This window comes from Phaseolus vulgaris, chromosome 5 (assembly GCF_000499845.2).
Source record: "Phaseolus vulgaris cultivar G19833 chromosome 5, P. vulgaris v2.0, whole genome shotgun sequence".
In the NCBI taxonomy this organism is placed as follows: Eukaryota; Viridiplantae; Streptophyta; class Magnoliopsida; order Fabales; family Fabaceae; genus Phaseolus; species Phaseolus vulgaris.
Genome location: NC_023755.2, coordinates 8,520,687 through 8,544,418, shown reverse-complemented (window position 1 = coordinate 8,544,418; position 23,732 = coordinate 8,520,687). Strand labels below are relative to the sequence as shown.

Below are 23,732 nucleotides of genomic sequence, written 5' to 3'. Positions count from 1 at the left end.
AATAGAAATAAGCATGTTTTTTCTTATAATGGAGTTGTTGTCATAGTGGTTGTATTCAAGAGATTTTGTTCCAATATATGCTCTATAATTTGTTTTTTTTGTTGTTTTATTGATAAGGTTTGTTAAGTCGCTAGACAATCTATAACTAGCTAGACGTTTTAGTACCCACTAGAGGATCTCGTAATACAAGAGTTTATAAGTTATGTTATGATTTATAATGAAGCTCACTTATGTACAAATAATAGAATATTTCGACAAACGATTCTATAACACATGGTTAAAATAGAAGATCTTAATAAATGATTTATTGATGCACTACATACCAAATGATTAAGAAGGAAGTGTTATCTTGAAAGCATCAGACAATCTGGTCTTTATCTCAGCACAAGATGATCTTAATAAGAAAGATGAACAAAAGTCACTCTAAATAAGAAAGATGAGCGAGACTTACTAGACGATCTCATAGTAAAAGATACATTAGACAATTTAGTATAATCACACCAACAACAAAGTCTTCATCTTAGTAATGGATAATCTCTAAGTACTTATATGTTATAAAGAGAACATTCAAAGTGAAAAACTTGACCAACTAGAAAGTCAAACTTTGAAGAAACATGATAGACAGTCTCATAGTAATAGAACATTACCAAACAATCTCGTCATACAATCTCAAAACTTATATAAAGGTAGATTCTTTCAAATCATGGGAAAAGATTAACAATACAATGCTCATGGACACATTGGACGATCACTAGAGCTTGCACGTGATAGATGATCACTTCTTCTTCTATGTCTATCATATCAAGGAGTGCTTATACTTAACTTTTACATGCTTAGATTACTTTTTGCACTGTGTGATTGTGTTTCAAATCTTAATTGTTGATATTAATTCATATAAAACACAATTTTCAAATAAGATTAATGATTGAATAAGTTTAGAAAGTTTTCATAATTGGAAATATGAAATATTATGTGCTTTAATATCTTTTGAATGTAAAATGTTTTCCTCGTTGATTATAAATTATTTTGAATAAAAATGTGCCTTAATGATCAAGTTTAAGATTGTATTAAAAAGTTTTTAAACAAATAGTGTTTCAATTGGAAAGTTTTCGAAAAATAGAGTACATATATTTTCCATATTAAATGGTTTTTTAAAATATATTTTGGGAACGTATATATAGATTAAGGTGTAATTTGCTTTATAAAAAGCCCGTCTAGCTCAGTTGGTAGAGCGCAAGGCTCTTAACCTTGTGGTCGTGGGTTCGAGCCCCACGGTGGGCGTTTTTCATAATTTTTTTTTTTTTTTTTTGCAAAGTTGTTCAATAGTTTTTTAAACAAAACTAGGTTAGAGGAGGTAATGTGGCTTATAAAGTTGATATTCATAAAGCATTGGACACCCTGAGATGCAATTTCTTATTGCTAGTTTTGAAACATTTTGGATCCCATCTTTCATTTGTTAGTTGAATTAGTACAATTCTTCGATCATCCATGTTTTCTATTAGGATAAATAAAAGTTTTGTGGACATTTTTTTCCTTATAGTAGAGGTGTGAGACAAGGTGATCTTTTATCTCCCTTCCTTTTCTGTCTTGCGGAGGAGGTTCCGAACAGAGGTATTTCTAAGCTTATGAATGATAAGAGCCCGTCTAGCTCAGTTGGTAGAGCGCAAGGCTCTTAACCTTGTGGTCGTGGGTTCGAGCCCCACGGTAGGCGTTTTTCATAATTTTTTTTTTAATTTTTTTGCAAAGTTGTTCAACAACTTGTGAATGATAAGAGGATTTTGCATATGGCTAGTCCTAAAGGTTATATCACTCATTCTCACATTTTATATGTTGATGATATAATTGTTTTCTAGGATGGATAATAAGTCTCTTAAAAATTTGAGTATTTTTCTTCAAACATATGGTGATTTTTCTTCAAACATATGGTGATTTTTCTAGTTAGTATGTTAAGAATTCTAGAAGTAGCTTTTCCACCATGGATAATTCTACAAGATTCATTACAAAAATTCAACGCCATATTTCTTGCCGTCATGGCCTTTTACCTTTTAATTATTTACGGGTGCCTATCTTTGTTGGTGCTCCCAAGCTCAAGTTTCTTTAAGCTTTGACTGATAAAATCAAATTGAAGCTTGCGTCTTGGAAAGGGAAATCTATTAGCATGATGTGTCAGACCCAATTGGTTAACATTGTGGTTATTGGTTTCCTTGATTATAGTTATAATGTGTACAAATGGTCTGCTTATATTTTTAAGCAAGTTGAGCAGTGGAGCAAAAATTTTATTTGGACTGGTGATATTATGAAGAAAGGCATGTCTACAGTTAATTGGGCTATTTCTTCTCCTCTTGAAAATTGAGCGTTGAAGATTAATAACCTCCAGTACGAAAATAATGCTTACCTTCTCAAGCTTACTTGGAACTTTACTTATAGTAATAAGCCTTGGTCTCTTCTCTTGAAAGCTAGAGTTCTTAAATCTAAGTACCAGCTCAAATTGGCTTATAGATCATCTTCTATTTGTCCTGGGATTAAATAGTTTTATGACACTATTCTTGAACATACCTCTTAGACTGTTGATACAAGTACTGCTATTAATTTCTAGAATGATAAATGGTGTTCTTCTACTTGTTTATCAAACATTGTAGGGGTACCTGATGGTTCTAGAACCCTGGTGACTATAGTTTCCCAATTATTGAATGGTAGTGATTTAATTATTCCCTTGACTTTACAACAGGGGAATAGTTTTTTTAGCATATCATGACTAGGCAGGAACACGATATTCCTAATTGGATTCTAAAAGACTCTGATCATTTCACTCTCAAATCTACTAGGAAATTTTTCTTGGACCCAGGAGTTCCTTGTGGTTGGGGTAAGATCATTTGATCTCAATATATTCCTCTTTCCAAAACTATGGAACTTTGGAAAGTTTTTCGTGGGCGACTTCCTACGGATCAACACATTCTGCACAAAGGTTTGCATATATGTTCTATTTGTACATTTTGTGAAAAGCAGGAAGAATCTATTCAACATTTACTTTTAGAATGTCCTAATGCTTTGCATATTTGGAGCTGAGTTTGACAAATTTTTCTTAATTCTCATTTCTCTAATGTGGATGATCTACTTTCTTTTATTAAGAGTGATGACAGTACTTTCGTTAATTTGATTAAACTTGTTGTGATTACCTTCTCTATTTGGATGATATGGCGTATGAGAAATTATGTTAGATTTCAGATTAAAATTGATCTTTTCAGGGCCATTTTCACCATTAAGGATTTCACTTGCCTAGTGGGTAATTCGTCTTAAAGCTCTATGAGGAATGATATGTTTGACTTCAATGTGCTTAAGTTCTTTGATATTAATACTCATAGTGAAAAATCTCTTCATCCTCTTTCTGTTAGATGGGAGTTTCCTTCACTGGGTTGGGTTAAAATTAATATTGATGGTGCTGCTAAAGGTTGGTCTTGATGCTTATGGTGATATTTTCCGTGGGAGCATGGAGGAGTTTATTGGTGGTTTCTCTGCTTTCCTTGATATTCAGACTGCTTTGGTTGCTGAGTTTTATGGAGTTATACATGCCACTAAAGAAGCTAAAAAAATGGGTCTTACTAGTTTATAGCTTGAATGTGATTTTCCCTGGTTTGTGCTGCACTTACTGTTAGGACTAAAGTTACTTGGATTCTTCGTAAAAGGTGAAATACTTGCCTTGATTACTTTGGGAAAATCAGGTTTAGGATTTGTCACATTTTTCGTGAAGACAATGCATGTACTGACAAGCTTGCTAACTTAAGGTTTATTCATAGAGAATAATTTCATTGGTATAATAGGCTTCCATTTAGTATTTCTTTTAATTCTTTATTAATAGGTATAAATTACCTTTTCTTAGGTTTTTTATATGGGTTTTGGTCTAGTCCCCCCATATTTGCTTGTTTTTCCTTTCTTTCTTTATTTTTCCTTTTTTTTAATAATACTTTTTTCATGTGGTGGTAGATGATAGAAGGTATGGATAATTCAAAAATATTAGAAGATATTGTTTTAGTGATACTCATGATTTGTTATAATGATTATTTTGTTCACTAACACTTATAATGTTTCCATAAATATTTAAAGGAACATAAAGATGTGTATGAAGCTAATATATGAAGTTTCCTTGTGAGTTATGAAGTAGAAAATATCTGAAGTTTCCTTATGAGTTATGAAGTAGAAAAGCAATATTTGCACTAATGAAGATTAAAGTAATTTCAAGATATTAAGAACAAATATTTGCAAAGAGAAAGATATTTTGAAATTCAAAGAAATGGTATGATGCATTAAAGGCTTATATATGAACTTTCCTATTCGAGATTATATCATAAAGAAGATGATGAATATTATTGAAAAGAAAAAGATTCAAGTCAAGATCTATCAAAGCATCAACGTTCAAATTCATATAGATAAAGGAAGAATTTGAATATGTGTTAAAGGCGCACAAATTGCATAAAAGCAAATGTTTCTATATTGAGTGTCTACTACTTTGAAAAAGAAGAACGTGAAAACTGTAAAACTATCAAAACTAAAAAAAAAAATAGAAATTAAAACTTTTGTTAATTGTTGTGTTAAAAAATGAATTATCTAAAGCCTATTTATAAACTTTAACTCAAGCTAAGCCACAGGTAAAGGAAGCTGAACTGGCTAGGGCCCAATTAAGTAAGTGAATTTACAAAAGTACCTTAAAACAAAATTTCTACTAAACTATACTACTGCTAAAACTCTAGCTTTTACTTCCCTTGAATCCTTCACTTCTTGTGTTCAATGTAGAGATGGCTGGCCCACCCCGCATATGGCTCGCAAAATGTGGGTCGAGTTGGCCTGCCCCGCATAGAATATGCAAGCTGATTTTACTAGCCTGCCCCACAAAAGGATTGGTTTGCAGGTCTGAGGGATAGTCTGCATAAGAAATATTTTTTTTAAAATTAATAAAAAATAATTTTTTATTTAGACATTAGGTAAATGGTCTCACAGTATTATTCTCACGATACGTAATAAAAAGTGAGTAAAATTTTTGGAATGTGAAATATGAGACTGCATGAAGAAAATATGGGGGTGTAGAAAAAAAATTCTAGAGTTTTAAGTTATGCGGATCATGTCAGCAACCTGCCCCGCACTTGACCCACGCAAGCTGCTGGTTATGTGGGGTGGGCCTAAGTGGGCTAGCGGGTTGGAATAGGCAACCCGCCCCGCATTTTTCTTAGTGGACCACGGGCCGACCCACACGGCCCACCCCATTTGTCATTCGTCTTTGCCATCCCTAATTCAATGTGACACTGAAAACTCATTCTCTCTCCATCTTGAATTTTATTTTCTACAAAGCAAAAGACAACTATATTAATCTTAAAAACAAAATTTCTATCTAATGATACAAAATTAACATAGATTTTGTCAAAATGACTATTTAACAAAGAAAATACAAATCTATTAAAATTAAGAAATAAGAACAAAAGAAACCTTTAAGATATACAATTAGTTTAGAAAAGTATTAACAAATAAAGAGTTATCACACAATAGATGTAGATTTCTAATAAAAATAACAAGTACAAATACTCCAAAATTTACGTAAAATAATGTATGATTTGACATAAATTTTGCATTTTTAAAAAAAAATTATAGGTTTTAGCTTCAAACCAAAACCTGAAATGTAGAAAATTTCTAACAACAATGGAAAAGGATTTCAACTTAATAATAATAGATAAATATTTCAACTTAATAACAATAGATAAATATTTAAACTAAAAATTCTATATAAAATTATCTAATCTAACCTAAAATTTTTAGGAACAAGAATATAAAACTATATTATCTATGTTGGGGAAGGAAAATAGTTCATTGTTTTTTCAGCTTTTAGATGTCATCCTGGGATAGTGGAGATTGCTCATTGATGACCTGAAACATTTCATGCACGTGATTGTATTGTCATCATAAAGGTAAAATATAAATTATCCTATGTGTTACCTCTATTTAGGAGTCAATAATACCCATACACATAATGTCTCTCTTCTAGTACATCACGTATTAGTCAAATTCAAGAAGAAAGAAGTGATAAAAGTTAATTTTGTACAATTTGAACATAAAATAATTATTATATGTATTAAAAAATGGCTAACCTTACGGTAGATCAATTGTAGTGACCTTGCTCTACTCCTTCCACTTAAAATGTTCATGCCAACCACAACTCTAATTAAAGAAAAGACAATGTTAGTACAAATATACTTATACTTTCAATGTAATAAAAAATGTAAAATTTATCCTTGCAATAAGCTTTTCATTTTTTGGTTGAGTTTTAGGTGGACCAAAAAAAATCACACTACTATGTAATCCCTAAGAGTAATTACAATCAAATGCCAATGAGACCTATAGTGAATGACAAACAATTAATTATATAACTACCAATATTAAAAAAATACAAGTTAGAAAAGTAACCATTTAATGTATGGAGCCAAGTAAATATGTCTCTAGGACTCACTCATCCATGTTTGCATGTATTTTTTGTCCTGAACCTTTGTGTTCCAAGATTTTTGGATGGATTGAGGCTCAAGAAATCCATATATTTCTTATTTGTCTTGGTCCACACTCAATTTATCTATGAACCTAACACAATGAATTATAAGTTAAATGTTATTACTATAATATGGAAAACATATACAACATTAAATGACTTACATAGCACATAGATGTATCACTGAAATGTTTAACATGGAGGTTCTCCCAACAACCTCCAATGTGTTTGGTAAGGAAATGTATAAAGGAACAACACTAGTATCAAATTCAAATTTTTTTTTATCCCAATGTACCTGCAATGATTTCCTAAAAAACCTAGGTAATATGGTTAGAAGCTAAGATATTGGATCATCGTCAACTTCTACCATGACATCATCATCCCTAGTAGGTTCTCCATAATGTTCTTACCATGACAGATATGGTCTTAAACAAAAGCAAAATGTTAGTTCAACATTGATAGAAATTATAGCAATAATAACTAAATAGAAAATAACACAATCTAATACATATAGTTGTGTTGAGACTAGTTTGACTAGATGTGTAAGCCATGCCAAAAACGTGCCTACAACATCCCCCAACAATTAAACCTCTATAGTGAGCAGAGTACTCAAGTAGTAGCATCTCGAGATTTATCAACCACCACCCGCGTCTAATCAGATTGTAAAGGGACACCATGAATGGTTAACCCTCCCTTTATTTGTCATCAAAGTGCGACTAGATGTGGTAGATTATCTTCAACATATTACTAGCATTGGTTTTGTCCAATGTGAGTATGATTCGCTGATGGATTTGCAACAACAACTCAACTCCCTTTTGTGCTCACTCGAACAACCTCAAAAAATGGTAGGTTTTCCCTGAGTCTATTGTTAAGAATGAAGAGACTCTAACTTCTCATTATACTCTTGCTACAAGGATTGATGAATTGGATTAAGTTTCTCTTAAAAACTACATCTCTATCCTCTGCAAGGCTTCCTGGCTATTGGGGGTAGGATTGTTTAAGTCCTACTTCTTTTACTCGACAAACGAAACGAGTGAACTATAGTACAGTTGAGGGTTGTTGAATCCATAGGGAGTTGATGTTATCATATTAAAGATAGCTTTAGAACTATACTTCTTGGTGTCTGCTGTGCCAAAGGAAGTGTATTTCTTGAAGGGTTCAAGGTCACTTCTTTGGTGGTTTGTGTGTAATCTGTTTTGATTGCTTAGTGGATTGCCCAGTGGCTTCTGGGGACTGGATGTAGCTCTTAGTTTAAGAGTGAACCAGTATAAACTGTTTGTGTATCTCTTTCTTCCTTTAAACTCATTTAAATTTAGTTGTTATTGCTTTGCTGGTATAAACAACTGATTGTTTCGAAGAAACAACCGATTATTTTTCTGGTGCTTTGCTGTTTTGTGCTTTTTATCTTGGCTAACTGAATTTCTGATCGAGTTTCATACAAAGGATTTTGTTCTAGCTGAAAAAGTTTTCGAAAACCCCCTTTAAACAATTCACCCCCTCTGTCGTTTAAGGCTATATTAACACTTTGATCCAATTTTCCTTGGCCGGACCGAGCCGCTTTTTGAGTTCATTGAGAATGACTTTATTGGTGGCCTCTGCTTGACCGTTGGTTTGCGGATGTTCGACCGAACTCGCAATATGCTTGATATTGAGCTTTTCGTAGAATTTTGCTAACCCTCGGTCGGTAAACTGTCGACTGTTGTCAGTGATGATGACTTGAGGTAATCCGAATTGACAAACGATATTCTTCCATACAAAATTTTGGACATTTCGGGCTGTTATCGCTGTCAAGGGTTCGTCCTCGATCCACTTACTGAAGTAATCGATGCCGACCAATAGGAATTTACACTGTCCCTTGCCAAGTGTAAAGGGTCCAATTATATCCATTCCCCACTGTACGAATGGCCAATGAGACAAAATGTAATGTAAATTTTCAAGCTTGTGGTCAAGGTGTCATACACCTGGCATTTTAAGCATTTTCGGACGAATTTTGTGCAATCTCCCTGCACGGTCGGCCAATAGTACCCGGCCCGCAACACTTTAGCAGTCATGGTTTGTGCCCCATAATGGATTCCGCATATTCCCTCGTGCAACTCGCTCATGACGCATGTGACCTGCTCGGGAGTAAGGCACTTTAAGAGTGGATGAGAGTATCCCCGCCTATAAAGATCCTAATCAACAAGTATGAACCGAGCGGCCTGTTGTTTCATGGTTTTTTCTAAATGCGGGTCACACATTCCATCAGTCAAGTACTGCTTGATGGGAGTCATCCAATTGGGTTGGGTGTTAGTCGTCATACATTCCTCTGCACTAACGCTAGGTTTAGCCAAAGTTACATGTATAACCGACCGGTGAACTCCTTTATGCTTGGTGGTGGCCAATCGCGAAAGCGCATCCGCACGAGTATTATTTTCTCGCCAGACGTGCTAGAATGAGATCCCTTCAAACTTGGTTAAAAGGTTTCGCACAAAATGACAATATTGCTGAAGCAACGTTTCCTGAACTTCGTACTCCTCTATGGGTTGTCCTACCACTAACCCAGAATCACTTTTACAAACTAACTTTGTTACCTCTAATTCAGTCGCCAGGTGGAGACCGGCTATAATGGCTTCATATTCAGCTTGGTTGTTCGAGGTCTTGAACTCAAACTTCATGGCTTGTTCAATAACAATCTCGTCTGGTCCTTCCAATACCACCCCCGCTCTGCACGAGCGACTGTTCTAAGAGTCGTCTACATACAATGTCCATTCGGAATCCCCTTCCTCAGTTGATTGCAGAGTAAGTTCTGCCGCGAAATCGACAAGGGCTTGAGATTTGATTGCACCCTGGGTTGATATTGAATATGAAATTCTGACAACTCAATTGGCCATCCTATCATCCGTCTGGCTAAATCTGGTTTAGTCAGAATCTTCATAATGAGGTAGTTAGTCTTAACTATGACCCGATGATTCTGGAAGTACATCCGCATTCGTCGTGCGGTGATGACAAAGGCTAATCCGACCTTCTCTACCATTTGGTATCTGATTTCTGCGCCATGCAATACTCGGCTAACAAAATATACTAGTCGTTCCTCCACTTCTATTTCTTGCACCAGGACTGAACTTATTGCTTCGTTCGAAATAACAAGATAAATAATGATAGGCTCTCGTGTGTTTGGTTTTTGGATAACTGGAGGAGATGCTAGAAATGCTTTTAATTGAAGAAAGTTTCGTTCGCACTCGGCCGTCCACTCAAACCTAGACGTCTTTTTGAATTGCTGGATAATGGGTCTCATTCGTTCGGCGAGTTTAGGTACGAACCGAGACAGGGAAGTGAGTCGGCCAACTAGTTGTTGGATTTCTTTAAGGTTGTGAGGACTTCGTATTTCCGCAATGGCTTTACACTTCTCAGGATTTGCTTCTATGCCTCGATAGGTGAGCATGAAACCTAAGAACTTTCCCCCTTCCACGCCGAACGCGCACTTGTCAGGATTCAAACGCATGCGATACTTGCGTAGAGATTGAAAAACTTCCCTCAGTTCCGAAAAATGTTGCTCACATGAGTCAGATTTGCCAACGATGTCGTCAACATATACCTTGATGTTCCTTCCAATCATGTCGTTAAAGACGTAGTCCATCAAACGCTGATAAGTGGCTCCGGCATTCTTCAGGCCAAACGACATGACATCGTAATAAAAATTGTCTGAATCTGTTCTAAAAGTTGTTTTTTCTCTATCTTGTGGGTGCATCTTGATTTGGTTATAACATGAGTACACATCAAGAAAATTGAGAATTGGATGACCAGTCGCTCCGTCCACCAACCAATCAATAGTCGGTAGGGGATACGAGTCTTTCGGGCAAGCTTTGTTAAGGTCCGTATAGTCTACACATATTCGTCATTTACCACTTGACTTTTTAACCATTACAATGTTGGCTAACCATGTGGTATAGCGGTCATTCTGGATGAAACCAGCTTGCACCAACTTATCATCCAATCGTGGATCCAGATCTACAAGCGCAACTAAGTGCCTTTTGGGCCTCTTCCTTTAGACCGCCTCTCAGGTGACCGTCCTCTATTGGTCGGAGATCGGTCGTTCATCGTGGTGTACAATTGTCTAGTTGGCTCAACTTTCAAACTCGCTACATAGCATTCTCGCGCGGTCTTCTGATCAACATGCACGGTGGCGATGTCTTCATTAATGGAGGGAAACTTCATGGCCAGATGAGGGGTAGAAACAATAGCTTTTAACCTATTTATGGAAGGTCGTCCGAGTAGTATATTATAAGATGTATTGGCGTTAACCAACAGATATCGAATATTAATTGTTTTTCTGAGAGAATCGTCACCAAAGGTGGTGAATAGGTTAATGTATCCCTTGGTGTCTACTCGTTCTCCTAAAAATCCAACTATCTATTCATCGTAAGGTTGTATCTCTGCCTCCAAAATTCGCATTTTCTTAAATGTTTCCCTATGGAGGATGTCTATCGAACTACCTTGATCTACCAGAACTTTAGTGATTGCAAATTTGTCTATTTCTACTGTAATGACCATGGGTCGTCCTGAGCGGGGTCGATCGCGGTGAAGTCATCGTCGGTAAAGGTGATTGTCGGTATGTGCGGACGTTTATGCGTAGAAGCTGAATGGATGGATTGAATCGCCCTCAAATGTTTCTTCCTGGAAGAGTTAGAACATGCACCGCCCGCAAAGCCACCTACGATGTAATTAACCTCCTGAGGTGGTATGCCGAGTGAAACTGGGCCAGCAATGGTGTTAATAACTTCACGAACTCTTTGTTTGGTCCGACTTCTCCTCTCATGGCTTTCACTCCATGGTCGGGTCTGACCGGACTTTCACTTCGTTTCTACCGAGTGGTGCGACGATAACCATCACGATTCCGGTTATCCCTTCGTCCAGGGCGTTCCTTATCTCTGGGATAGTCGACCTCATGTTGGGGTGATCGTGGCACTGCGGCAGACGTTCTAATGAATTTGTGGAGATGGCTGGCTTGAACGAGTTCTTCTATTTTATCTTTTAATGCTTGGTAGCCTTCGGTCGTGTGACCTTAATTGCGGTGATATTGACAACGCTTAGCCGTATCTGCATTGGGTGGTGTTTGTGCTTGTTTGAGCGCTGGGATGAGTTCAGCTTGTAAGGCTTCATCCAGAATCTTCCCTCTAGGTACCGTTAGAGGAGTGTAGTTATGGAAACGAGGACCTCTGTTCAGACGATATCGGTCTCGTTCGGTCCCCATTGCGGGAGGATGGATACCCCTATTTTTCTCTCTTTCTTTTTCAGAAGCTTCCACCAACATTTTCCTATGCTAGTCAACGTGTTTTTCTATTTTCATGAATTTGGTTGCTCTTGTTCTTAATTCATCCGTGTTGTATGGTGGTTGTTTTATAAGGCTCTCAGTGAACCGGTCTGGCAGTATGGTCGAGACTAAATGGTGCATTGCTATGTCTGGATTCAAATTCCTAATTCCCATGCAAACCTTGTTGAATCTGTCCATAAAAGCCCTCAACGATTCTCCTTTTTCCTGTTTGACATTGAGGACGTACGATGGGGTCTACTTGTAGCATACTGGGTGGTAAATTTTGTTTCCAAAACATCAAAACTAGTTAAAGAGTTTGGCGGAAGCTCGGTAAACCATCTCAGGGGTTCTTTTCTTAGTGAAGTGGGAAAAACCTTACACCACACTGTCTGGTCTACGGTGTATAAAGTCATTTGTGTTCTAAAAATTTTCAAATGCTCGTCCGGGTCAGCGAAGCCATCATAAAGGTTCATCGTTAAGTCTCTCCATTTGTTAGGGAGGGGTACAACAATGATATCATCCGTGAAAGGATGACCCCTTGGATTTGCTACTCTGCCGGGAGCGGCGTATTTAACGCTTTGGTGTGTGTGATGCGTAAGTGAAGTGTGATGCACCAACTGAGTTTGAGGAGCTTGTGGCTTCGTCCTGGATTGATGCGTCTGCGGTGTTGATGTCGGCGTGCGGGAATGCCCTTCCCGCTCGGACTCTTCAAGTCGCTAAAGCAGTCTTTTGTTTTTCTCCTTCAATTGAGCCATCTCCTCTGCCTGCCTGCGCCGCTCTTCCTCCTGCTTATGTCGTTCCTCTTCGTGCCGTAGCTGATCTGCAACTCCCTTCTGTTGTAGCTCCTGCATCTGGGCTTGAAGGGCCTGTAGCATGACATTTGTTCTTCTGCTGTGTTGTTATTGTTCGTGTTGTTCATGGCAGATACCATCGTTGCTCGTTGAAGTCCTTAAGAATGAAGGCTAAAAATTACTCGGGACCCACAGTGGGCGCCAATTGTACCTGTGTGGATGTTAGGGCCTGAGTAATGCTGATCCACTTGATACACAGTTCGTTGTCGTGCTGGTGGTCTCTGAATTCTTCAAAGCTCTTCCTCTCCTACGCGCATGCTCCACAGGTCGGTGGGGGTACCTGCAATTGCACTCTGACGCTCAAGTCAGTGCTAGTGATTAGTTTGTTCTCTCAGGATGTCAAAAAACGTACCTTTCCCTCTTTCATAAGTCTTACTTATATGTTGACTTGGGCCTCCATCTGTGTGGGCCAGATAATTAGTTCACCCAGACATCTGTAGTGGTCTCCAGGTCGTGTGTAGTGGCTTCCTGATATCGCAGAAGTGTCTTTCGCGAGTCTTTCGCGATGTGTCATTGACTCATTCAACGTTAGTTGTAACTGCTTTCTTACCACGTATTTATCATGTGATATTATTAATTTATATCCTCAGTCGTCCAGGGTTTGACCGGTACAATCTCCAACGTAGTCCTCCTCCACATCCCCTTCTCCTTCACTCCCATCCCCTCCTCATCTCCGCCACCGCTTGTTTCACAAGAAATTACCACTTTATCTCTACCATCAATACTTCATGTATAGAATTTCTTTGTAGCTTGCAGGTTTTCATTGGCTGAAATGCAAATTCAGTTCTGATTGGAGGAATAGTATAAAGTGATGTGAATTTCAACTCATTGAGTTTTTCTTTTCTTTTCTCCATTGTGGGGGCCGTTACTTTTTTATTCCGATTTGATTATTTGATCTGCGCAGTTTTTATTATTTGCTTTCTCTGCCTTGTAACGTTTTTTGGCATTTCCATTTGTTTCCATGCATTTATGAATTTAGCTTTTATTACCTGGGCCTCTTTGCTTTTAGGCCCCCCACTGTTTGATATTCCCAACTCCACAATTTTTTTCTCTTGAAATGAATCTGGATAATATGTCGGCGACCACTTTCACTATTAGTCACTTCTTTTTCTTTGCATACACACCCCACTAGTCTTTTTTATATGCACCCATACTTTCCCCAACCTTTCTACTACATTTAACGTTTTTTACATAAACACCCCATCCATTTTTTGGCTCATTCGGCTACCCCAACGTTCTTGCTATTTGCCACTCACGGTTTCTATATACACAATACCTTCTCTAAAAGATCTAGGTCCATTCGGCTGCGCATCAGTTTTTCTCTTTGCCACTCGCACTTTTTGCATATACACCATCTCTTTTACAAAAGCCTCGGTGAACTCAGCTGGCCCAACAGTTTTCCTATTTACTACTCACGTTTTTTATATCTGCACACTTTTTACAAAAGCCTTACTCAATTAAGCTGGCACAACAGTTTTACTACTTCCCACTAGCGCTTTCTATATACGCACCATCAGTTTTGCAAGAGCCTGGATGCAGCTGGCGCAAAAGTTTTGCTATTTACAGCTCCTGTTTTCATATCCGGCCCACACCCTTTTCTATAATGCCTCGGCTCAACTCACCTGGCCCATAGGTTCCACTATTCGTCACTCCACCTTCTATATCCGCACCATCACTTTTCAAAAGCCTGCATCCACTCAGCCGGCTAAACAGTTTTGCTATTTACTACGCATTTACTGTATCTGCAGCCTGGATCCATTCATCTGGCCAAATACTTTTCTTATTTGCCACTCGCGATTTTCCTATCCGCACTACCTTTCTTACAATGGCTGGGCCCACTCGGCTGGCATAGCAGTTTTCATATTTGCCACTCGCGCTTTTTGTATATGCACCATCTTTTTTATAAAAGCCTGGATCAACTCAGCTGGCACGATACTTTTGCTATTTGCTACTCGCGCTTTTATATCTGCGCCATCATTTTACAAAAGTCTGGATCTATTCGGTCCAGCAGTTCTACTATTTGACACTCACGCTTTTTATATCGTCACTACCCATTTTGAAAAAGCATGGATGTACTTAGCGGGCTCAAACGTTTTTCTATATACCACTAGAATCTTTTGTTTCTGTACCTTATTTTAATGGCAATTTCTTCCTGCACCATATATTTTTTATATGCACCACAATGTTAATATCTGGAAGTCACATATTTGCTTATGGATATTGGTATCCGGAAGTGTCAGTTTTGCTTATGGATATTGGTATTCGAAAATGTCATGTTTACCTATGGGTATTGTCATCCGGAATTGTACTCTTTGACTACGGATATCTTTATCCATAAGGCATCATCATGCTTCCAAATATACATATCCGGAAACTAATCATCCTCAGTATTTTTTTTGGTAGTGTGATGATTTTGGTACTTTGATGTGCATAGTAGAAATCATGTTATCTCTTATAACATCCTAACCATATTAAACTCTACATGTCTTAGGTTAGAAACTTCAAATACTAATTCTGAAAATTTTAACATTAAGTATAGATAGGTTACTCGTAATATTAGGAAAAATCGTATTGTTTCCTACAATGTTTGACATGTATGGCCACCCATAATAGATATGTAGTTTCCTTGTCGTCAATTCAAGAAAACTTATACATCAGTTTTAAATTATACTCATATCTCTATGAAACCTTATCAGAAAAATTCTCACCATATAACCAAATCCCACTTGTCCTAATTCATCAATATTTTGATTAGGAGATTGAAACCTGCAGTCCAAATTAACCACTTTAATATTCATAAAAGGCTTAGGCTAGCGAAAATTGAGATAATAAAAAAAAAACTTGTGCATTTGTGTAACTATTCTTAGGTTCAACAACAAAAACAAAATGAATTTTGTAATACTAAATAATATGCCGCAGCATATTCATTTTTTATGTTAGCAATGCCTCTAACACTCGAAATTAAACCTTAAAGAGTCGTATCAAGACTTCTTTTGTATTGAACCGACTTTAGAGCTTTTTTTTTCAACACTACTTTCTGAATTTTCTCATCCGAAACCCATACAGATATCCATATCTGAAAGCAATAAATCACAAAAGACCTTATGGACATAACCATCTGAAACCCCTTGGGATATACACTTTTGGAACACAAAAAACACTTATGGATATACATATCTAGAACATAAAAAACACTTTCGGATATACTGGAACACAAAAATTTTTGCATCAATGTTGGGTGCATCTTAAAATTAACCTAATTTGTACTTCATTGATGGTAAGATAGTCAATGCACATTAACATATTGAGTGTCAATCTGAAATAATATGGTGTCAATGCATAATTTACACTATCTTGCTTACCGCATGATTTATAAAGAGTATTAAGTATAGTTGTTTGCACTATTTTATTCTCTAATTAGCATAAATTATAAAAAAAATTAAAATCTTAAAATATATAAACATTTCAAAAATTAAAAATATCAACACCAACCAAAATATCTTTGAATTTTTGAACTACGTGATTCCTAATTTTTCATTATAAATGAAAATAGATAGGAGTAAGGTAAATCCTTATGAATTTCACTTCTTAAAAAAAACAGTTTCAGAAAGTCCAGACCACATTGGCATAAACTTCATTTTATTAAAAAACATATTTGAATTTTAGAATTACGTGATCCTTTATTTTCCATTATGAAGGTAAATATGTAGGAGAAAGGTCAATTCTTATCGGGTTTACTTGTTCAAAAGCCCAGTTTCAATTGAAAAGTTCAACTCACACTAGCACAGGCTTCAAAAACATCTTTGACCTTAATACGTAGCCTTGATTTTTCATTGCGAATGAAAATACATAGGACCGATATTAATCCTTGTCGAGCCCAAATAAAATATGTCAAAAATATTTTCTTTATTTTACATGCATTTTTAATTCTATTTCGGGGAAAAATAAATATTTCAAAAAATCACATTCATTTCACATATTTAATTAAAGTATCAACTTAGAACGAGTGTTGTAGGATGCTAACACATCCCCTAAACATATACAACTCTCAGATCCTAAATTCGGTTCCACAAACCTTTCTTTTTAGTTTTTTTTTTTTGTATTTTTTGTAATAAACTATGGTGACAACTCCCTCTATTTTTTTAAAGTTTTTTTGTCGTCTTGTTGTGACCCTAATTGGAACAGGTGTATAAGGCTCTATGTAGTCAAAAGATGGTGGATGGATGGTTAGAAGATACATCACTAGTTTTTACTGGGCTAGACGCTACGTTAGACGGTTGGAGGGAAGGGGTAGATGCTTGGGTTATTGGTGGAAGGTTAGACGTTTCGTCTGTACCTACAAAGGGTTAACATTTAATAAAACAACATTAGTTTCCATGCATATGGCACATGAATCATCCTCACAAGTACACCTTTCGAAATCATTGTCAATATTGTTTTCAAGCAAAATTTTAAAAATGTCATCTTCTACTTCTATACAATTAATGATATCACAAAGAAAAGAAAATTGTTCTTTAAACATGGAATGATATTCTATTAAATGTTTCATTGCCTTAAAAATATTAAATTGAACTAAGTCATCTCCAAAGTGTAAAGATTATCTCTATAAACGTCGATCTTTATCATAGCAGACATTAAAAATGACCTTTCTAGAATTAGTGTTAACCTTTGAGTGGAGCTTCTTCCTAAATATCTAGAATGAAAAAATCAACTGGTTGACCTTCACCAAAACATCTTCAAGCACACTTAAAGGTTGAACAATGCTTCTACTTTGCAAGTTGTTCACATTGGTTGGTTTTAAGTCTCCCAGTTTGAGTGCTTTATAAATGGTTTATGGAATTACGTTGATAGATGTTTCGAGATCCAATAAAGCATTAACAATGGTTAATTCTCAAATAGTGCAAGGTATAGTGAAAGTGCCTAGATCTTCACACTTCTTAGGTATTCTAGGTTGAGACAATGAGATGGTTTGAACACTTATCTTTTTTAAATTCCTTTTAAATGTACATAGTTCTTTCATAAATTTATCTATTTCATAGCATCTAGAAGAGGTATATTGATTTCCACTTTTTGAAAAATTTCCAACAACTCTATTAGCTTCTGGTTTATTCTATGCTACTGTAGCTCTCGAAGAAAATGGTAATGTAACTTTCTAAATTGTCTACTCCTTCTAGATTGGTTGATTGGCTGAAATTGCCTCATCAGTTGAGATATTCTCATTTCTCTAGGCTAGTAGTACTCTTCTGCTTCTTAGGGTTATATCACTTACATTACTTCTCGGGTCCATCAATGGTTGAGAAGGAATAACTCTAGAATTTTTCTACTTCAATTCACTTACTATAGTAGCAATTTGTCCCACCAGAGTCTTCAAATCATTCACTATGGCATATATATGTTGTTGAAATTGTCTAGTCTATTGTTGTTATTTCTAAATCTGCAAATTGTTTTGTTTTACCATCTCTTTCAAAGAATTATTTTGTATATGTTGTTACTGCTGATTTTATTGAACCCGTTGTGACCATTTCATTTGAGGTGACATGTATTTTTGTTGAAAATTTTTGTTATGTTGGAGATGGCTAATATTTCATTTGCTATTACAAGTACTGATTCTTCTATGGCTGGGATGAAGATGGACCATATTTCAGATTGGGATGGTATGTCCACCCTGGGTCGTATGTATTGGAGTAGGATTTGTGTGGCTATTGTGATTATCCCTGAAAAATTCCAACTAGTCACTCTACAGAAGAATTAACTGTCTCTTGTAGTTTAGGAAAATAATCTGTAAAATGTTCTATGGAAGGACACATACCACAACTTTTTTTGTATCACGTTTGATTGTTGACCCAACATCATTTTTTTTCACTATTTCATCTAACTCAATGATTCTATCATCTAGCCTTTTTACCTCAGTTTCTCCAATATGACACAAAGTTAACTCGTGTACTAATCTCCTAGAATTTCTTTTATTGAATTGTTGTGAATTTTATGCCATGTTCGAGATAAGATATCTAGCTGCAGCTGGAGTTTTATACTTCAGTGCTCCTTCACTAGCCGCATCAATCATACTTCATTCCATTGGCATAAAACCTTCGTAAAATTACAGAATCAACAATTGTTCATGAATTTGATGATTGGGACATGTAGCACAACTTTATTGAACCTCTCCCAATATTCATACAACTTTCCCAATTTAATTGTCTTATTCCAGTTATCTTCTTTAGGCTGGAAAGAATTTTTCTAAGAACTTTCTTTCCTTTTTAAGTCCAAGTGGTAATTGGGTTTCATTGTAATATAGTCACTCTTTCGTTGTGCCACTTAGTGAGAATGAGAATGCCTTCATCTTTACGAAATGTTTAAGGACATCAGTTAGTCTCATGGTTGAGCATATAACATGAAATTCCATAAAATGCTTATGAGGATCTTCTCCAACCACTTCATAAAACTTATTGGTGTTTGGATGCACAATAGTTGGTATCCAATATCTGGGTTGACAAGCTCTTTCAAAGTTCTCTCTCTGTTCAACGACACTGTTTTAGGTTCTAGGTATTCAATTTCTGAACTCGAAGAAGTAGTATAATAAATCAAAATGGTTATCCTCAACCTCACTATTAAATCACCTATAAGTTCTCTCAATTTTTTGATCCAAAGTGTATAATGAATTTTGTCTATTTTTTTGTCATACACCTCTTTTGGACTGTCTAATCAGTACAAGTTATTACGAAGACATGGTAAAACAAACACCCAATAGAGTTTATGATGAAATAACAAAAATAAAAATAATCGAAGAAAAAAAGATTATGATATAATAAATTTCCTTGGCAACAATGCCAATTTGATGAACCTTTAGGCATGTCAGGTTTTCAAAATAAAACTAAATCTTCTCCTAATGTGGTTTAGGGTCAACATAGGCCAGTTCAAAGATAAATGTCATGTGAGATCATTGTATGTATTCGTTCTTTCACAAATTAACAAGGGGAGAGTTGGTATTGAAATTGGAATCTAAAACGAATTGAAAGTAAAGCCAAATGAAGACTAGATCGTTTATAGACTATTTTTAATGAATCATTTAACAACACTTGAGAATGTAAAGACTGAGATGTAAAATATATTAAAAACATGAAAGTAAATTGTAGCATAAAATAAAGACAAGGTAAATGGAACAAAAATAATGAATTACAATTGTTAGACTATCTAGTCTACAATAGCTTATTAGACCGTTTAACGATTGATATGCAAAAAGTAAAATGAGTTGGGTAGAAAGTAAAAATACTTAAGAAAAAAAAAATCTATGTACAAAAGTTAGACTATCTAATGATTCTATAAAGAGAGAACAAGAAAAAAAAAACAATAACGTTAAAAGTAAATATAAGAAAATAAATGACAAAAATTCAAATTACAAGAACTATAAATAGTTAAAATATAAAGGGCAAGAAAAGTAATGTACAATGTAAACTACAAGAAGAGTAAATGCAAGATTCTAATAACCATCCTCTCCAAAGTATATAGACACTGCTACTAATTCACCTTTCATGTTAGGCAATAGAAGTTGACTAAGGGGGATATTACATACATTTGTTCAAGATTTGGACGAAAAATTTATATTGTTGATTAGGAGAAGTCAAAGGAAACATGGTGCGAGCGTCAACTGTGAAAAACAAGAAAAATGAGATCACGATTCAAGAATTAGAAATACAATCAAGACTAGGTACAAGGAACAAGATGCGTGAGGAAAAAGAAAAAACTTAATTAGAAAATGAAAGGAAAGAAGGAGAAAATCAAAAGCTTCCAAAAAAACAGACAAAGACCTTTACCTGTCAAGAAGAAAAATACTACTATATTTATAAAAAAAATAAGTAAAAAGTGTAATAGTTAAATATATATAGTTTTGTCAGAAATGGATAAGTTACTGAGCTAATCAACTTATTAATTAATAGTTGATTTCTTTTAAATGTTAGGCAATCCAATATTAATAAAATAATACAATTAAATAATGTTAAAGAAAAATAACATTATAATTTTATAACATTAAAAGACAAGATTATTATATAATTATTAATGTTTAAGTACACATTAATTTTTAATAGTATACTTCTGTGAGAAAAGAATTTTGGTAAGACACAATAATATCAATTAATAACAAGTTTGGCTATACGTAGACTAAAAATGACGTCTTAAGCATTGTTCATTAATTAGTATTTCATTATATTTTTATTAATTTTTAGTCATTAATCAATATCACTAGGTAATTCCTTTTACCAATTTTTTGACTTTTCTTATTCAATAATTTCAGTTAGACCGACCAATCTGATTTTTAAAACGTATTTTGTATATACTATAAATATCTTGATATGAAAGTCGTAAACAAGTCACTAAAAGCATGAACGTGATGTTTTTGTTAGGCCTATGAATAAATGTTGCATCTAAATCTTTTCTTACTAGAGAAGAGGTTAAAATCAGATGCAAAAACGAGCTAGAAAACTCACACTATGCCTCCTTTTGATCGTACCAAACCAATCCAAATGGTAAAAATGTGGAAAAAACGACATAATCATCTTAAGAATATTACAACATCCTAGACTAACTCAAAAAGAAAAAGAAAAAGAAAATTATAGTGATCAATTGGAGGGAACATGGTAGTATTTTCCTTTACAAATGCATCTGTAAACAATGGGGCAAGACTCTGCAATGGAGCACTTGAAACTAACCATCACCCTTTTGCAGGGAGAGCATGGTCCACATGCATGGGAACAATCTGGTACAGTTGAGCCTGTTGGATAGAGTTCCATTCCCATATTCTCTTCCTTTACTTCTTCCTATAAGATCACAACTAATTAATCATTATTTTTTAGATACCAACTATATTTCCATGTCACAACCAACATGTCACAACTAACTCTAACTCTTTATTTTATGGAAGAGGAAACACTACAAGAAAATCATCAAATAGAAACTAATTTTTAGAGATCAAAATAATTAGTTGTAATAGTAATAAATTAGAGACCATTTTAGAAACTAAAAAAAAATGGTTTTTAAATTAGTTTCTATTATTGTGAAATAGTTTCTAAATTGGTATCTAATTAACTACCAAAGTTTTAACTACCAATTATTTAGATTCTAAATTTGGTAGCAAAAATCTTAATTGCTAATTAAATAACAATTTATAAAAAATTTAAAAAATAATAGAAACTAATTTAGAAACCAAAAATTTATTTAGTCCCTAAAATGGTCTTTAATTTAGTCACTATAACAACTAATTATTTTTTGTTTCTAAAATTGATTTCTATTTCATGATTTTCTTGTAGTGAAAATTCAAATCTCTCACTCCCCCTTTGAAGAACAATGGAGGTAGAAATTGCATCATTAAATAACAATGAAGTAATAAATAGAAAAAAAAAGGTTGCTAAAAAACATGCCATTTTGTTAATTTTTCTTATAAAAACATTTAACAATAAGAAAAAAAAGTAATATTTTTCTAATTATAATTAAAGATAGTAACTCAAAATATATAGAAAGTACTTTTACGAACTATAATAATCCTTAAGAAATTCACATTTTAGTTGACAATGAGAGAAAAACTACATCAAATCAGATTCAACATAAAGGTAAAGGAGCAATTGAATTTCTCATTACTCCTTTTAACCATTTTTTTTCTCGGTATTACTCCTTTTAAACATAAAGGAATGGTGCCAAAAAAAAACAACATTAATTATCCTCAGACAAGAATTTAACTCTCTAACCTTTTTATCTTTAATTGTTGTTTTTTCTTCTTGTAAGCTGGCCAACCCGGCTGCAAATTTGAAAAACGCAAAAAAAAATAAAAATGATTAGCCTTTTTAACCTTTCACCAGTAACTCAATTATACAAGAGAGCCAATTTTTATGAGATAACATAATCTTTGAATGGATTTTCCAACTTGAATTTCAATCTCAAAACTCTTTGGTGCTGAGATTAACCGAAAGACAACGAATTGTCATTTTCTTGAAAAGTTATATCATTCTAATTTTCTTGAATAATCTTTTCTGCAAATACTTTTTTAAAACTAATAAAAATTTGAACTGAACTTATTTTCAGCTGAAATTAATTTCTTATAAAATAATATTAATATACGAAAGTAACATCGTTTTACCTTTCTCTCTCTTGTAGGTGTGAAGAGGCTTACTTTGTTATAAATATATGTGAGAACAACTTAAAAAAAAATGTAATATAGAATCTTGTGATTTTAGAATAAAAATTAGATGTATAATACTGGATATAACATGAGATATGGCAATGTTAATAAGCTATGCTCAATATTATAATATGTGCATAAGCATAAAGCTATGAAATTAAAGAAAAAGAACATTAAAATGCATGTTACTTACAATGATTTGGAATCACCCTAAGGCTCCAAGTCATAGAAACAACAGTGAAGAAAATCAGAATGAGGAAACATTTGTGGGTTCCAAGAGATAAAGTGGTCATATTTGCATCAGTGTACAAACCTAAGTAACTTGAAGTCGGTTTTTCATTAGTAGAGGAAAAGAAGGTTTGTGAACAAAAAGGAAGAAGAAGAAGGTGTACTTTGAAGAGGTTCCTTGATGAGTCAAGAGAATCTTTATAAAAATATATAAGAAGATTGAAAGGGTGCATACTTAATGTTCAGTGTAGTACTTCTGCAGCATTTCACATGATGCACGGGCTTGTATTAAAGATTTCACAAGTTTTGGTGAGTCTGCAGAAGCAAAAATGAAAAAGCATTTATCAGATAATAAATGAAGGGGATATTTGATTATGAATTTCAGTAAATGAATTCTAACCTTTTTGATGTGTGTACTGTGACACTGGTTTACACCAAGCATATTGGAAAGTCTTCTGCCACGCACGCACGGTTTCACCTATCAGATAAAAGAGAAGAAGCTCAGAAAAATCTCTTGAAAGATGGCATTGATTAGCCATAATTCACACATGAAAAAACAGAAGGGGTAAAAACTACCAAAAGGACAGAAATCTAGATGTTCAAGTAAAAAACAGTAACCTTTTGAAATATGAATAATAATTAATGTCATCAATTCTACAAGATTTAAAAATT

At 34.6% G+C, this 23,732-nt stretch overlaps 1 protein-coding gene and 2 non-coding genes across 3 annotated transcripts; 2 read left to right on the top strand and 1 right to left on the bottom strand.

The window, feature by feature from the left end:
- Positions 1-1,208: 1,208 nt before the first annotated feature.
- TRNAK-CUU (transfer RNA lysine (anticodon CUU)) lies at positions 1,209-1,281 on the top strand. Its single transcript has one exon. It is a non-coding gene; the product is annotated as a tRNA-Lys (tRNA).
- Positions 1,282-1,638: 357 nt separating this feature from the next.
- Positions 1,639-1,711, top strand: TRNAK-CUU (transfer RNA lysine (anticodon CUU)). Its single transcript has one exon. It is a non-coding gene; the product is annotated as a tRNA-Lys (tRNA).
- Positions 1,712-21,135: 19,424 nt separating this feature from the next.
- On the bottom strand, positions 21,136-23,250 carry LOC137836237 (protein EPIDERMAL PATTERNING FACTOR 2-like). The gene is made up of 3 exons (XM_068645075.1): positions 23,026-23,250; positions 22,402-22,451; positions 21,136-21,477 (listed from the first exon to the last, which is right to left on the bottom strand). Exons 1-3 carry the CDS (start codon positions 23,123-23,125, stop codon positions 21,280-21,282), a joined length of 348 nt encoding a protein of 115 aa, XP_068501176.1. The 5' UTR covers positions 23,126-23,250; the 3' UTR covers positions 21,136-21,279.
- Between the last annotated feature and the right edge of the window lie 482 nt (positions 23,251-23,732).